General features: G+C 52.7%; 2 protein-coding genes across 2 annotated transcripts in view; one reads left to right on the top strand and one right to left on the bottom strand.

Annotated features, from left to right (window-relative positions):
• Positions 1 to 16,778, bottom strand: part of TSKU (tsukushi, small leucine rich proteoglycan) — a 215,662-nt gene that overhangs the window by 62,435 nt on the left and 136,449 nt on the right. The window lies entirely within an intron of this gene.
• The window catches only part of LOC105860273 (guanylate cyclase D-like), a 62,695-nt gene that overhangs the window by 18,197 nt on the left and 27,720 nt on the right, over positions 1 to 16,778 (top strand). The window contains exons 5-6 of the mRNA XM_020286842.2: positions 10,594 to 11,352; positions 14,570 to 14,865. Of these exons, the coding sequence (XP_020142431.2) occupies positions 10,594 to 11,352; positions 14,570 to 14,865 (1,055 nt within the window). The remainder of the gene's footprint in view (positions 1 to 10,593; positions 11,353 to 14,569; positions 14,866 to 16,778) is intronic.

Below are 16,778 nucleotides of genomic sequence, written 5' to 3'. Positions count from 1 at the left end.
TGTGATGACTAAATGAGTCATTATATGCCAAGCACCTAAAACAGTCCTAGAGTGTAGCGTACACTGCGTGCTTGCGGATTCTGTGAGTGCCGTTTACTTGTACCTTCTGTTTGTGGCTGCTCCTGACTACCTGGGCTGATGAGGGGAGAGGAGGCAGGCTTGTCCTGTGGGCAGAGACAGTAGAACGGCAACCAGGGTGTGGAGGTCAGAGCAAGGCAGCTCCCTCAGCTAGGCAGGGCAAAAGCCTTCACGGTGGCGTGGTGGCTCACAGCAGGGAGCAGCTGTGGGGCGGGGGGATGTGTGAGCATGGGCGGGAAGACCACTAGGAACTCCTGCCCTGTGTCAGAGGCGGCACAGAGGCCACTTAAAGTTCCTTCCTTAGCTGAGGGCCTCATTTTTCTGAGGAACAGATGGAGCAGCCTTTAACACCCCTGGGGAAGCCCACACGGTGGAGAGGAAGCAGCCGGGGAGTACCTCCTGGTGGGGACACTCACCAGAGCAATTGCCTTGTGCTGTGACTAAGTCCCTGTTGGCATCTAGGAGACTGGTGGCCAACCTGACCGCCCTTCCTGGGACTTGCTCCTAGTCCTGGACATGTCCCCCATTCTATAATACAACTTGCTCCCAGCAAGTTGCCCCAGCTGGTGCTGTGTGGCAGACAGACAAACCTTCCCTGTCCACCCTGTCCGAATTGTGGACTCACGAGTGAAATGAGTGATTGTTGGTGCGCTAAGCTTCAAGTTTGAGGTGGTTTCCCATCATTAGGTAACTAGAGCATAGCACCTTACTCTGCCTGTCTCTGTCTGGGCGAGTGGTTGTGCCAAGGCCTTCTGTTTGCCCCTCCGGATCCACACTCCACCCTTAGCCGCCCTTTCTGGGCCCCAGGAGCTGCCCTGCACAAACAACAGCGCTGGGGCTTCTTGCACCTGGTTCTGGCTGGGTTTGGCCGATGAGAAGCCCTACGGCAGATCAGAGGGTGGGAGGACGCAGGGTTGAGTTTCTATTTCCCTGAGTCCTCCTGCAGGGACACCACAGTCTGGTTGTGTCCTTTCACCAAAGTCGCTGCTCCTTTGAGACAGCCAGCGCTCTTCTGGGCTCCTGAAAACTCCCTCCACTCAGTCCTTTGGGCCTGGGGCGGCAAGAGTTCTGCTGTCGTCAGTCCTGAGTCACTGTGACATTCTTGATAGTACCCCTATCCTCACTTTTCTCAGGGCTTTGTGGACAAGCCTTCCTAGAATTATCCTGATCTGACTGTGCCCTCAGTTTCTGCTGGGACCCTGAATGGCCCTAGGAAGCAGACCCTAATTCTGGAGTTGGGTTGGCTTCCACTGTGCAATACAGGGATAATCGATTTGCTGGGTAAACAGGATACAAGCAAATTATCACTGGCGGTAGCAGAAGAGAAGTGCAGGTTGGAAGGCCAGACTGTGGGGTGTCAGGTGGCTGTGGCACTTAGCCCCTGTGGCAACAATACTGGTTGTAAAGACAGTGGAGGCACCTGGCTTCTTCTCACAATCACATATATATGAAATAAGAAATTTAAAATTATGACCATATAATTAAGAACTTGTTGAGAACAAAAGGCTTCCAGGGCATCTTGAAGGAGTCCTTCATGCCCTGCAGGTGCAAAGAAGGTATAACAGGGGCCAAATCTAGGACCCAGGTAAAGGGCGCAGAGTTGCAGGAGCCCCGTCCTCACAGTGTCTTACACCACAGGAGGGACACATATATGCTTGACACATGTAGAAAGAGCGATTCTAGGTGTGATGGGCAGAAACCCATCCTGAGGCATTATCACCTGGATGCCTTGTCTCCTACCCACTTCCCACTCTGAGCACTTCCCGGACTCAGAACCTTTGATGGAGGGAGACTCTGGGCCCTTTGAGGGAGTCGTATGTCATGAATCTTCCTGCAAGGGTGCCTGTGGCATTTACCAGGGAGCATGTTTTCTGGGCAAAAGAAAGTACCAGACCCTCCAGGAGGCTACTATACACTGGCTCTGATGGACACTGATCCAGGAAGAACAAAATGCCCCGAGGGCCATTGGTAAAGAGTAATAAGGTCGGGTGACGTATGCAATCCTGGCCTGTGACCTTCTAATAGAGGATTCGGTGGGATCGTGCACCTGCCCTGCAGTTATTTTCCCAGTTCCAGAAAGAGAGATGGGACCCGACACACACAGCAACTAGCAGAATTCCCACATGAGTTCCCTGGCCTTGCATTGAGGGGGAAAGTGTCAATAGAAGCCTTGCAACTGCTCCCTACCCAGCTTCTGCCTGCCCAAAACAGTGCGTCCAGCAAAAGCAATGCCATATCCCCAGGGAATTGCAGAAATTAGTGTCCACATCAAAGACTTGAGAGAGGCAGGGACAGTCATTCCTATCACATCCCCATTTAACTTGCATTTTGACTGGTGCAAAAGCCAGATGGGTCCTGGAGAATAATGGTAAACGATCACAATCTTAATTAGCGGGTGATGCCAAGTGAAGCCGTCATCCTAGCTGTCTTTACCGGATCAAATCGGCACAGCCCCAGACACCTGGTATGCAGCCATTGGCCTGGAAAATGTTTTCTTTTCTGTTCCTATCACTGAGAAAAATCAGAAGTGGTTTGCAGGACAACAGTATGCCTTTATTTACTGTTTTGTCCCCGGAGCTAGGTTACCTCTCTAGTTCTCTGCCATAATAGAGCTCAAAGGGACCTTGAATCAGCTTGATAACCCACAGAACATCATGCTGGTTCATTATGTTGATGTCATTTTGCTAATTGGAACTGATGTTTAGGACGTAGCCAGCATTCTAAATGTCTCAGTGATACATACCCGAGAGAGGGAGATATATTAATACCTTGCAAAAAGTCAGAGGGCTGTCACATTGGTGAAGTTCCTAGGGCCATGTTGAGATGTCCTTTCTAATGGGAGAGACAAGCTGTGGCACATTGTACCACCCATCACGTAGAAAAAAACAGATGCTTGATGACACGTTTGGATGTTGGAGGTGACATATACCATACTTGGGAGTGTTGCTCTGACACATTTATCAGGTACCCCATAAGGCTGACAGTTTTCAGCAGAGCCCGGGAGCAAGAAAGGGCTGTGCAGCCCATTCATGCAAGTCACCCTCCCACTGAGACTGTGACCCAGCAGACCCGGGTATCTGTGGCAGACAGAGGCTGCATGGAGCCTCTTACAAGTTCAACAGGAGAATCACAATGCAGACCCCTAGGGTTTTGGAACAAATCCATATTATTTTTTGTGGACAACTTTAATCCATTTGAAAAGCAGCTTCTGACTTGCTCCTATTCCTGGTAGAGACTAAATGATTTTGAATCCCAAGTGTCTGTTCTACCAGAATCCACGATTGAACTGGGTGTTATCTGATCCCCTGAATCAGAAGATTGGCTGTGCACAGAAGCATTCCTTAATGAAATGGAAGTGGCAAACGTGAGACCAAGCAGGTGGCTTAGGCTACCATGGTACCTACCCCTATTTTTTTCCATTTGTCCCTTGACCCATATCCATCATCTCATGGGGAGTTTCTTATCACCAGTTAGTAGAGGACGAAAAAGTGTGGATCTGGTTCATGGATGGATGTCACGGCATGCTGGCTCCAGCCACGAATGGATGGCAGCCACATCACCTCTCCAGTCCCGGCTGGTCCTGACATCCAGGTGGTGAAGTATTCCTGAAACAGGATTGCAGGGGGTACATCTGGTTGTCCATTTGGGGCTGGAGGAGAGATTTCCTGTGGTTCTTATTGACTTTGGCTTAGGGGCAGTTGATAATGGGCTGCCTGGCCGGCCAGGGTCTTGCTATAAACAAAATTTGAAACTTGTGTCAATGAAGTGTGTAGATGGGCTTCTCAGAACAGTCACAGGGTGTGAAGACATGTCCCCACATGAATGCCTCGCCAGAGCGCATCTATGACAGAGCCCTGCACACGTAGATGGACAAGATGGCCGGTGGCTGCCAGTCAGCTCCTTCCCTCGGGACCCCAGGGCTTGCCCAGTGGGCCGGAGCTGCCACGGAGCCAGCACCAAGGCTCTGCTGGGCTCGACCCCACGGACTTCCGCTCACCGAGGCTCACCTCACTGCTGCCACAGCTGAGTGTCCAACCCACCAACAGCAGCGGCCACTGCTGAGCCCACAGGAAAGCAGTGGTGCCAGTTTGTGGTCACAGAGGAGGAAACAGCTTTTTCTACTCACAGAGATGGACATATAACTGTGCATGGACTTGCTTTTCTTGCCTTCAGTGCTCTTGTCGGGACCACCGCTCGCAGTCTCCGACCAGGGCGCCACATGTTACTATGGCAACCTACATAACATGGCCACTGGCCGGGGGAGCATTTTACGGCAAAGGAACTGAAGCAGTGGGCTCACTGATTTTGCCTCATCTCTCATCACGCAGAAGCATCTGGCTTGATGGAAGTGTGGGATGTGCTATTGCAGAATGGCTCCGTTACAGACTGGGCTGTGAGTACAGGGTGCAGTAGGTGGCCAGTCAGAACGCGTAGTCTGGGAACCAAGCATAAAGGTAGGCGTGGTCTCCCTCAAGGTCGCCCCACAAATTCGCTAGAAGAGTGTTTACTGCCTGTGCTGGCGATCTCAGACTCAGCGGTTTGGAGCACATAGTTCCCGGAGGAGGTGCAGTTCCTCCAGAGAATGCAGTCATTCTTCTGATGAATTGGAGGCTGAAACTACCCCTTAGCCACTTGGGGTTCCTCAGGACACTGAGCCAGCAGGCAGAGAAGGAAATCACTATATAAATCCCAAGTGATGGATCCCTATTATCACAAGGAAATTTGGCTGTTGCCTCACTATGGGGGCAGGGAGGACCGTGACCAGAACCCGGTATGTTAACTGGAGAACCCCTTAGTACTCTCTTGCCCAATGGTCCTGGTCAGTGGCAAATGGGGAAACACAATAAAGACCAGACACTGAGGACTCAGATCATTCAGGAAGGAAGATGTGGATCATCTCACCAGGTAGAGATCTCATCTATCCGCCTGAGGTGCTGCAAGAGGTTAGGGGTACATAGGATGAATGGTAGGTGAAGGCAGCTCTGATGGCCAATTGAGATTACCCATCAGCCATGGAAGTGGGGACTGCAGCAGCCACGTGTTATAGTAACTGTTTCTTTTGTACCCACGTGGAGTGCTGAGTGCTCAGGAGGATATAGTGAAATGTATGCACCTACATTGTTAATTAGTATTAATGTTACTTTTTTTAATTATGAAAGTTTTCAAGTACACACACAAAAATAGAAATAATAGTATAATGAACCCAAGTACTCCCCATCTAAATGCAAAAATTTAGATTTTTTCCATATTTTATTTATAAAATAATAATTTCAAAATAAGCCCCAGATACCATGTCATTCACCCCTACCTACACACCTCACTGTCCACATGTTTTTAAAAACATGCCCATAACCACATTGCCCTTCTCATACCTGACACACTCAAGCATAACATTGTATCAGCTGATAATGCCCGGTCCATATTATTTGCATGTCTCCAATTATCTAAAGATTATCTTGACATAAATACATTTTTGGAGACTTATAATATGAAGCATTATAGACCAAGAACCTTAAAAATGTTCATACTTTTGGACCTAATTGGGCTGTTCCTGAGGGCTTATCATAAGGGAAAAATTCAAAAGATGACAAAAGCATGATATTCTTTAAAGAATTATTCATAACAGTGAGAAGTTGCAAACAATTCAGGTATTTAGTGCATCAGTCAGGGTATTGCCTGGCAAACAGAGCCCTCGCCAGTAATCCAATAGTGGGCAAGTGGAATGAAGGAGTGATTAAAAAGGTGCTAGGATATGTAGCAGTTCAGAGATCCGCCACAGCAGGAAGCCTCTACCACCCCTAGGGTGGTAGACAAAGGAAGGGAGGTGGTATCAGCCTGGAAACTTGGGCCACATTAGGAGGGATGTCTGAAGAGGTCAGAACCAGAGACGGACATGGCCATTGCTGGGACACTGTCAGAGCAGAGAAGGGGAGAAATTCCCTGACTTCTCCCTTTCTCCTGGCCTCCAATCTCCTGCTGGTGTTGCCTATTGGCTGAATCCAGCCAGAAGCGGGGGATGTTGGGAAGTGAAGTTTTCAGGGTCAGCCCTCTGACCCCTGGGAGCCTATTCAGTCTGGAAGGTCAGCGAATGGATCTGAGAGCAAACAGGTACATGCCTCACACATCAACAGGTGCCCTAAAATCCTTCCAGAACAAGATTAGTGCTGAATAATAGGTAATTATCATCAACTCTCTGTATCTGCAGGTTCCACATCCAAGGATTCAACCAACTGTGGACTGAAAATATTTTTTTAAAAATCTGAACATGTGCAGACCTTTTATCTTGTAATTATTCCCTAAACAATACAGCATAAAAACTATTTAGGTATTATAAATAATCTAGACATATGCAAACACTACATCATTTTATATCAGGGACTTGAGCATCTGTGGATTTTGGTATCTGTGCAGGATCCTGGAACCAATCCCCTGTGGATACCAAGGGATTACTGTACTGATTTATGACACATCCACACATGTGTTCCTTGACCACTTAAATGACAATCATAAAGATTGTGTAGCATCATAGACAATACCTGTACTGAATTATAACATGGTATCATTATTCTACTTTTCCCTTTATAGCACCTATCTCCTTCTAACACTAAAAATACATCTACTTACTGCTCATGTTTATTTGTTGACTTGCACACTCCTTCTTACTCCTGCTAGGAAGTAAGCTCTGTGAGGGGCAAAAAATCTTTGCTATTTTTGTTTATTGATGTAGCCCAAGTGTCCAGAAAAGCACCTGAAGCATAGAGGGGGGCGAGAGGGAGATGACAGGAATTAAGGGTGGGAGGTGGGGGGGAGGGGAGGAAGGGAGGTGGCTCTGGCTCACGCCTTCACCTAGGACAGAGCACGTGGAGGAGGGAGAGCCGAATGTCCACTGGACCGGGGGCTCCATCTCCACATAAGTGTCCACTCCAAAAGAGAAGACAGAAAACCTCCATTCTAATTCTCAAGGACTCACTGTGGTGCGATGAGCAGAAGCCTGGACCTATAGTCAGCCCTGCCACTGACTAGCTCTGCGCCTTTGGTCAAATTAGCTAACCACTCTGGGCCATACTTTCTTTATCTATAAAGTGAGAATGATAATAATACCTGTCTCAGGGGGTTGCATGAGTATCACCCAGCACAGGGATTGGCACGTAGTGGGTGCTCAATAAGCTGGTTTCTTTAGTGCTTGCCCATCCTTCCTCCTGGGAGCCCCAGCCAGGCGTGGCGCTGTCCGCAGTGCTGAAGACATCCTCTCCCTTTCTCCCTCCCTCCTCTAACCGCCCTCTCTCCTTCCTTTCCCCATATGGCTCCCAGAGCACTAGGGTCTGAACAGATCTAATTTTCCAAGTGGCTTGTTCGGCCCCTGAGGGGGACAGGGAGGGAATGAGCATGCATGAGGCACTCCCAGGCAGGAGTTAGGAAGCAAGAGTGGCGATGGTGCAGGCTGAGGGGAAGGGACTCACTCCGCCAGGCCAGAGCCTGCTCTGAGGGCCTGACACCACACATCGGTGCAGCCTTGGATCCACAAAGAGGTGGCGAGTGACTCTGATGGTGCTGCATGGCAGGTGGGTCTGGGGAGCTTGCTCCAAACGAAGGGAAGAGGAGCCAGGCTGGGGTCAGGGAAGGCCACCCTTGGCTTCAGGGGCTAGACAGGCCCTAACTCAGAGGAACCCCCCTCATCCCTCCTTGGGCTCCTATTTTGGTCATTTACCTTCCCAATGTTTGTTATTCATCTATTAATTCAGCTAAAGGCATTTTAACTTCTGGGTTTGTGGTCCTGTGGAGGACCTACCTGCATGCGCTTGGCTCCATGAGCCACGCAAGCTGTGGCTAGTCCTTGGTGACCAGCTCCCTGAGTCTAAAAATACAAATGGTCCCCTCTAGGAGGGTTGCACCAATGTGCCTGGAGGTGGAGGCACTGGAAGGTCATGTGCTCTTGATGGATGGGTTGGAAGAGGGGACATGACCAGCTTCAGAGACAAAAATCACCTGCCTCCTGATTTTTATTGACACATAGAACATCAGAGCTGAAGGATCTTTGGAGAGCTAAACATCTAAACCAAGCTCTCTGTACAGCTGGGGAAACTGAGGTATCGGAAGGAATATGGACTTGATGCCACAAATCCGTGGCAGAGATGGGGCTAAAAGCTGGCTCCTGCCTTGGCCCAAGGGTGGTCTGTTAAGGGCCTGGGCGCTCTGTGAGCCCTGCAGGCCGTCAGCTGTAGAATTCTTGGGGCACTTAGCAGGGCCAGCAGGGCCTTGGGCCAGGGGAGCATGCTGCTGCTTTGTGGGACCAAGGGGAGACACGGGCCTGTCTGTGCCTCTGTGACCCCATCTGTACACAGAGGAAGTGGTTTAGATGTTTCAATCCCCAAGCAGCCTTCAGCTCTGATGTCCAGGTGCCAATAAAAAGAGGTGATTTTTTCCCTTTGGCTAGGGGGCAGGCAGCCAAGCTCCAGCCCCAATGCAGCCCTAACTTGGTGAGATCTTGAACAAGTTGCTGTCCTGTTGAGAGTCACAACTTCCTTCTCTGAAAGCAAAAGGCAAAAAGTCTCTTTTCAGAGCCCCTGGGAGGACCAGGCAAAGAAGTGGATTACAGGCGCTTTGGAAAGTACAAACTGGGGGGAGAGGTGGCTGTCATTATCAGCAGGGCATGGTTATGTTCCCAGCTGAAAATGATCAGCTGTCTCTGAGTTCAGAACCTGCTCAGCTGCTCTGAGGGACCCATCTGGAGGGCAGATGGAACTCATCCCGGGGCGGGGAGGCCACCTTGAGCACCACAGAAAGGAGAGGTCCAGAGGCAGAAGAGCCTTGAGCTGGGAGAACCATAGCCCTGCAGGCCAGTGGGGACAGGGGTGGCCGCCCTGCACCCTGGCTGCTTGGCAGATGGGGGCCTAAGGCCTAGAGTGGGGCAGGGGCAAGACGGGGGCCAGAGTCCAGGCCTCCCACCTCCCTGTCCCGCTCTCTCTACAAGACAATACACCTGTCTCCCCTCAAGGATCTAAAGGTGGTGGTGATGATGATGATGATGATAATGAGAACGATTCCATTTAGTAAGTACCTACCTACTCAACCCCACTGTGGGGACTCTACACATTTTAGTTTTCACAGCTCTAGCAGGTAGTTATTCTCATCCCCATTTTACAGATGGGGATACTGAGGCTCGGAAGTTAAGCATCTTGCCCAAGGTTAGGGGCTAGTGAGTGATAAAATAGGGTGGACTCTTCTCTGTGGTTCCAAGGCCCTTCTATTCCCCTGAATGGAACATAATTTGTAAGGAGCTACTCTACACAGACTGGCGCTGCTGGCATGTGGGGGTCACGCCTTACCCTCCTGACCTACGTGTCCTAGTGTAGGATTCCTCCTCTGGGGAGCCCTCCATGAGCCCCTCCTCAGCCCCCAGCCCTTCCTGCTCCCCCATTCCTTCTGCCTACGCTCACACTTGCGGGCAGCTCTGCCCTTGTCTGGGACCTGCTTCTACTAGCCTGGCAGTTCCTTAGGGTGAGATTGGATCTTTTCCTTCCCGGGCAGCCATGGTGGTAGGCCACTGGCTGCATAGACGGTGCGGGGAGAAGGCTGGCCGAGCCGGCGAGTGGAGAGTGGGCAGTGCAGGGAGGCAGCAGGGGCCAAGCGGCAGTCCCAGGGCCTGCGGAGGGGTGAGAGGATGGGAGGAGGTGGGGAATGCACAGGTGTGCCGGACAGGGAGGTCATGCATGGGGTGGGAACGAGCTGAACTGACTTGAGTCAAACCCTATCTTTCTGCTAACTCCATGTCAGCTCCCTCAGTCTCCTCATCTGTACAATGGGCATGGAAAGTCCGCTTTGTCTGAACAGCTCTGTGAGGGGGATCAGAGAGGGGACATGCACGTGCCCTCCAGTCACAGCTCCCCACGAGCACCACAGTGGTGACGCCCGTACCTGGTGTGTGTGTCAGCTACTGGGGCCCGTTGAGTCCAGCAGAGCCAAGCACTGTGGGTGGTGCTGGGCTTGGAGGGGCAGAGGCAGGGGAGGCTCGGAGGGCACCAGGGGAGCTGGGCCCACCTTGGGGGACGAGTAAAGGGAAAAATCATGGTACTAGGTTCAAAGAGGTAGGATTTATTGAACACCTAAGTACGAGGGACTGTGCTAAATGCTTCACATGATGTCATTTGACCATCACAATAACTCCATAAAGTAAGCATAAAGTAAGTTGTAGAAAACGAGGCTCAGAAAGCATCAGAGGTTGGTCCAGGGTCACACGGACGGAAATAGGGAGCCAGCTGTGTCTCCATAGCCCACTCACCAAGAGATCAAACTCAGGCCCAGGACTTGGCTGGGGCCTCAGGAGGCTGTGAGCCAGCCCTGGGAGGATGTTAGGCCTACAGAGCTGGGGGACCTTCAGAGATCATGGGTCCAAGTCCCTCATCCTACCAGTGAGGAGACTGAGGTTCTGGGAGGGTCGTCTGCCTCACAATCACACAGGAAGTGTTGGCAGAAAATGCTAGAAAGCAAACCATGTCCTTATCCCCCCTTTCCCAGGGCTGCAGGGGGGCTTGTACCCTGAAGTCTGGGACTGGATGCTGCCATACAGGAGAACCTACCTGCCCTGCCAGGGCCCGTGGGAGTCCACTCTCAGTCATCCAAGGAAAGCCCCTTCCCTGCCACTTCTCTCTGTGGTGCTTTGGGCTGCCATCCTGTGGGCTGGCTCTGTCTCCCACCTGGCCTGGGGGGCAGGGACCTTCACCCTGGGGGTGCTGGGTCCCTGGGACTGTGACTCCATCTTTGCCCGGGCCCTCCCCAGCGTGGCTGCCCAGCTGGCTGTGGACCGAGCCAATCGGGACTCCTCACTGTTGCTGGGCTCACGGCTGGCTTCCGTGGTCCTATCCACAGGCTGTGACACCCCTCACGCCCTGGCCACATTCCTGGCCCACAAGAACTCCGTAGCTGCTTTTGTGGGCCCTGTCAATCCTGGCTACTGCCCAGCGGCAGCCCTGCTGGCCCGAAGCTGGGGCAAGACCCTCTTCTCCTGGGCGTGCGGTGTTCCCGGGGGTGGAGGTGAATTGGCACCCACCTTGCCTTCCGCTGCCCATGTGCTGCTGTCCATCATGAGACACTTTGGCTGGGCTCGCTCGGCCATTGTGTCCTCCCACCAGGACACCTGGGTGGCCACAGCCCAGCAGCTGGCTACAACCTTCAGGACACACGGGCTGCCTGTGGGGCTGGTAACCTCTTTGGGACCTGGGGAGCAGGGGGCCACCGAGGTCCTGAAGCAGCTCTGCAGCGTGGACGGCCTCAAAAGTAAGTGTACGCAGGTGTCTCCTCCTGTGGGCAGCCTGAACGGCGTGTGGCCATGGTGGGAGCTCCTTCCACATCAGACACTGGGCTGAGCGCTCGACAATGGCCCTGCCTTTAACCTCACAGCAGTCCCATGAGCTGGGCCTGCTGACATCTCCATTTCTCAGCTCAGAGAAGGTAAGTAACCAGCCCAAGTCAGACCTGGCCAGCAGTGCAGCTGGGTTTCGAGCTCTGATTCCAGTGTCGGTTGTGGAGTGGGAGCAAAGGGCGTTCTTGGTTGTTGCCTGGGAAAATTAAGGGAATGAGGGTGTAGCAGTACTTGAACCAGGAGGGGAGTTAGAGCCATTCTTAGTTTTGTAGAGTTAGAGTCATGACCTTCATGGATTCATTGATTGATCGATTGCTTCCTGTGTTTATCAAGCCCTCTCATGCTGGGTGCTGGGTTGGCATAGTGACCAGGGCAGACACAGTGGCTGGTCTCCAGGGGATGACTGCATGAGGGGGAGACAGGTGTGTAAGCGGGTAGCTATGACAGGGAGTTGGGGCCATCCCAGGGAGCAGAGGCCTGCAGAGGCAGAGGAGGCACGGGCTGGGCCCTGGGGGATCTGAGGAGGCTTCTTGGAGGAGGTGACACTGAACAGTACTTAAGGAAGCAGTTAGCAGGGAAAGGAGGAGAGGAGGAGTGGGGGAGAGGAGGACTTGGGGAGCAGAAAGGACCTTAGAGTTAATAATCTAGATGTTTTTTTCAAACCATGGGTTGTGGCCCATCTAGGTCAAGAAATCAATTTGGTGACTCAAGACTAGCATTATAAAGAAAGAATGAGAGTGGAATAGAAAAAGAGAAGACTAGAATTGAGTAGAATCAATCCAAACAGAATGGAATAAATGTTGTACTCATGAGAGTGCTTTGCAGACAGCAAGGCAGAGTGTGGTTCTCTGAAACCTCCTCTGTGTCCTCCAGCTTTGCACACTCGGTTTGTGAGCGTTCCAGGGTGCGATGTGTTTCTTACTACGGCGCAGTGTGCCTGACTTTGGCTGGGCTCTGGGGACATGGGGAGGACCCGGCTGGGCCTCAGCCTCGAGGAGCCCACGTCTGGCGGGGAGACAGGTGTGTGTGCAGGAAACGGAGGAGCCCAGAGCCTGGGGGAGACGATCTGCTTGGGGGTGGGAAGGGCTTCTCAGAGGAGTTGACACGAGAGCAGGGCCTGACAGCGAAGCACGGAGCCGAGGGGGAAAGGCACTCCAGGCAGAGGGAGCAGCTAGTGCAAGAGGAGCAGCGCTAGCCTGCTAAGGGGACTAGGTGCACGGCGAACAGTTTGGTTCTGCGTGGCTGGATCGTGGCAGCAGCGAGAGGGGCCGTCAGACGCCTTCTCCGCCCTGCTGCAGGGGACTGCGTTCCCGCCCAGGGGCTGGCAGGTGGGAGCCAGGGGGCAGAGTGGTGAGGGGCACATTCTCTGGAGTCAGATTGCTAGGGTCCCACTGCCGCCTCCCTGCCCCCGCTGTGTGACCCTTCTGTGCGATAGTTGCTTCAGGAATGACATGAGGCTAATCACATCCCCACTTGGTAGGGCTGTGAAGGTGGGAGGGCTGCTGCAGGTAAGGCTTAGAACTGCACTGCAGAGACGCAGACCTGCCCCTTAGGCGCCTTGTTCCCGGGTGGTGCGGATCAGCTCCCCCTGGTGGCCAAACGCAGAACAGCGCTTCCAGCTCCGGAGAGAGAGGGGCGTTTTGCTGAGAAGCCCGCCCAGCAGCGCAGATGCGTCACGGGCTTTGCTTCTGTTTCCTCCCAGCCCTGGGGGGTCTCCTTCTGAGGCCCTCCCCAACATCCAGGGCGTGGAGAGGGTGGTCCGTGGCTCATGGCGCACACAGCACAGCCACCCAGGGGCTCAGCCTAGGCCGGGGCTCCAGGCTCCAAACTCCATGTGATGAGGGGTCCTCAGGCTCCAGCAAGGAGACCCCCAGGCTTCCTGGGTGGATCCATTTTCCGGGGTTCTCTGGACAAAGGGAACCTGGGCCACATTCAAAACAAGCAGTGGACATTTACTGGCTGAGATTGCGGCCCTGGTCAGGGACCCAAGAGGGGAAGAGAGAAAAGATGCGAGGAAGTCCTGTGTGGCACTGGTTCCCATCTGCCCTGGTGCCTGGGGACAAAATCAGCTGCCTTATTATCAAGGGCTATTCCTTTCACTAGGGAAAAGGTGAGTGTATTCATATCTGCTTAGACTTTGGGGATGCCACCAGGGCCATAGTTAAGATTACAAGCTAATGATGATAAACAAACTGTGGTCTACCACGAGGTAGAATATTATGCAGCCACGAAAAAGACTGAAGTACTGACACATGCTACCCTAAGGGTGAGCCTGGAGAGCATTACTCCAAGAATCCAGACACAAAGGACTACATATTGTGTGATATGAGTCTATTTGTAAGAACCATCCAGAGTAGTAAACTCCATAGAGACAAGAAGGAGATTAGCATTTGCCCAGAGTTCAGGGGAGAGAAGGGTGGGGAGTGGCTGCTACTGGTATAGGATTTCTTTTCGGGGTGATGAAAATGTTCTAGAATTAAATGGTGATGAAGGCTGTACAACTTGTGTACACTGGATTGTACACTTTTTTAAAAAAATGGATTTTATGTGGATCATCTCAATAAAAAAAAAACTTTTAAAAAAGAAAAATAAATGATGACAAACTGGGGGCCAGCCTCCCTGGGTTCAAACCCCAGCTCTCCCACCACGGTGGCTATGCATCCTGGGGCAGCCAAGCCTCTCAGGGCATCAGCTTCCTCATCTGGGAGAGCAGGGCTGATGAGGGACATGCCTCTCAGCGCTGCCGTAATCCTGAATGACTGTTTGGGAAAGCGCATTAGGACATCGCGTAGAAAGCTGTCAGTGCATGTTAGCAATTGTCAGGGCCAGTGAGGTGGGTAGGGTGGGAAGTTGGTCGAAATCATTGGGTGGGCAGGCTGGGAGGACCACCTCATTAATAATACGAATCTATTCTCTGTCAAAGGGATATTTTTCACCAGATGGAATCCACTCTTGGTGACCTTGGCCATTTTTGTTATGGGGGGGCGCAGGGAGCAGATTAAGGGGAAATTCCACCTTGCCCAACTGATGTCTGAGAGTTCCGAGCTCTCCAGGGCCTCGGAGTTCTGGGCTTCGGGGAAGGCCATCGGGGAACTAGGCCCGCGAAGGTGACCCTGCTGTCTCTGCCCCCAGTTGTGGTGCTGTGCATGCACTCCGCGCTGCTGGGGGGCTCGGAGCAGACCGCCCTGCTGAGCCGTGCGCGGGCCGAGGGCCTGGCGGACGGGAGGGTGGTCTTCCTGCCCTACGACACCCTGCTCTTCGCCCTGCCCTACCGCAACCGCTCCTACCCGGCCCTGGGTGCCGGCGGGCCCCTGCAGGAGGCCTATGACGCCGTGCTCACCGTCAGCCTGGAGTCCAGCCCCGCAGACGAGGCCTTTGCTGCTGCCGAGCTGGGCGGAGAGGCGGCTGCCCACCTGGAGCCAGAGCAGGTAGGTCCCTGCAGAAGCACGCGCTTCTCACCCGCTCCACACCTCCCTGGCCTTGGCCAGTGACCCATCTGGCTGCCCGGTTCCGCCTCCACTGTGGGCACGTGGCTTGTCTCTTCTTGACAAAGTGTCTCTGCCTAGTCCCTGGGTATAGCTAGACTCTCACATACGTGTATATAGTATATATGTATGTATATGTATACAATAGTCCCCCCTTATCTATAGGGGATATGGTCCAAGACCTCCATTGGATGCCTAAAACTGCTGGTAATGCTGAACCCTTATAAGTGCTGTATTTTCTATACACATGTACCTACGATAAAGTTTAACTTATAAATTAGACACAATAAGAGATTAACAATGACTAGTAATCAAATAGAACGATTATAACAATATACTGTGAGAAATGTTATGTGAATGTGCTTGCTCTCTCTCTCCCTCAAAATATCTTAATATTTTCAGAGCACTACTGGCCATGAAAGTGAAATTGCAAGGCAGGGGGCACTACTGTGTGTCTGTGTCTCTCTGTCTCTCTTTTTCCTCACCCTTCACTCACCCTTTTGACTGCCATGTCAGTTCCCCTCCTGTCTCTCTCGCTTCTGTTTCTCTGTCTCCAGCTCCTTCAATCCCTGCCATCCTCATTTCTGGCCCAGCCTCCTCCTCCCCGCTCTGCTTCTGCCTAGCAAATGATGGAGTTCGGGGGGAGAAAGTGTTGGGCGTGCGGGAGGCCGGGGTGGAGGGCAGGGTCTCTGAGGCCACTGCGGGGACGGGACAGTGTTGGAGCTGGGGGGCGTGGCTGCTCGCCGGGTCTAGCCTCGCAGGACTCAGCTGAACGCGAGTCTCCCCGGGAGTTCTGCTTCTTGGTGTTAAGAAGCATGCCTGGTGTCAGGGACATGGTGATGAGCTAGACAGACCTGGCCTTCAGGGAGCTTCCATTCTGTTGGGGGGAGACGGACGACGGCCAGGTAGCCAGATGACTAAATTCACGTGGTGATCATGCTGCTGAGAAAACAGAACAGGATAAAGTAATAGAGAGATGCCAGGATGGAGTCACGGGCAACAGGAGAGGGGCGGGGAGCCCACTCTGAGGAGGGGGCTCTTGAGCTGGGCTCTGAGTGATAAGGAGGCAGCTCGCTGAGGATCTGGGTGAAGAGCAGACAGACAGGGGAAATAGCAAGTGCAAAGGCCCTGGGGCAGAGGGAGCTTCAATTGTTGGAAAAACAGGCAGTGAGTGGCTGGACTGTCACAGGTGATGGAAAGAGGGATGGAGATGGGCTTGGAGCCTGAGCATGTGCAGCACTATAGGCCAGGAAAAGAAGTCTGCACTTACAGAAAGTAAAATAGAAAACCACCAATGGGTTTTAAGTAAGAAATGATTTGATTTATGCATTTAAAAAAGTCACATTTGTTGCCTTCCTAGGGATGGCCTGAGGAGGGCCAGTGGGAGCCAGGAGGCCCTTGGGAGGCCCCCATGTGGCCCGGGTGAGCAGCGAGGGGCTCAGACCCAGCTAGCAGGAATAGAGGCGGTGGGAGGTCAGTTAAGTTGGGGATAAATTCTGAAATAAAGCCCGAAAGACTTGACGATGAACTGGAAGAGAGAAAGGAGTCGAGGTCAAGCCTTGGCTTTCAGCTTGAGAAACTGAATAGGGGTAGTTCCACTTCCTAAAATGGGGGGAAATGGGGCAGGAGTGGGATTTGGTGTGGCAGAAACAGGTGGAATCTGCTAGAACCAGGAGCTCTGCTTTGGACATACTAGGTTTGAGGTGCCTGCAAGACATTGGAGCTGGTGGTGGCCCCTGTGGTGGTGGCCGTGGGGACTGTGAGCCTGCTCGGTGGGGACACAGGTGATGGCGGGAGGGCAGGACTCAGAGAGGCCTGGGGGCCTGTGCCATGGGGTTACGGGGCTGGGGGACCTT

This window comes from Microcebus murinus, chromosome 4 (genome assembly GCF_040939455.1).
Source record: "Microcebus murinus isolate Inina chromosome 4, M.murinus_Inina_mat1.0, whole genome shotgun sequence".
NCBI lineage: Eukaryota > Metazoa > Chordata > Mammalia > Primates > Cheirogaleidae > Microcebus > Microcebus murinus.
Note: the sequence above shows the minus strand (reverse complement) of the source record. Positions and strands in the feature narration are given on the sequence as shown.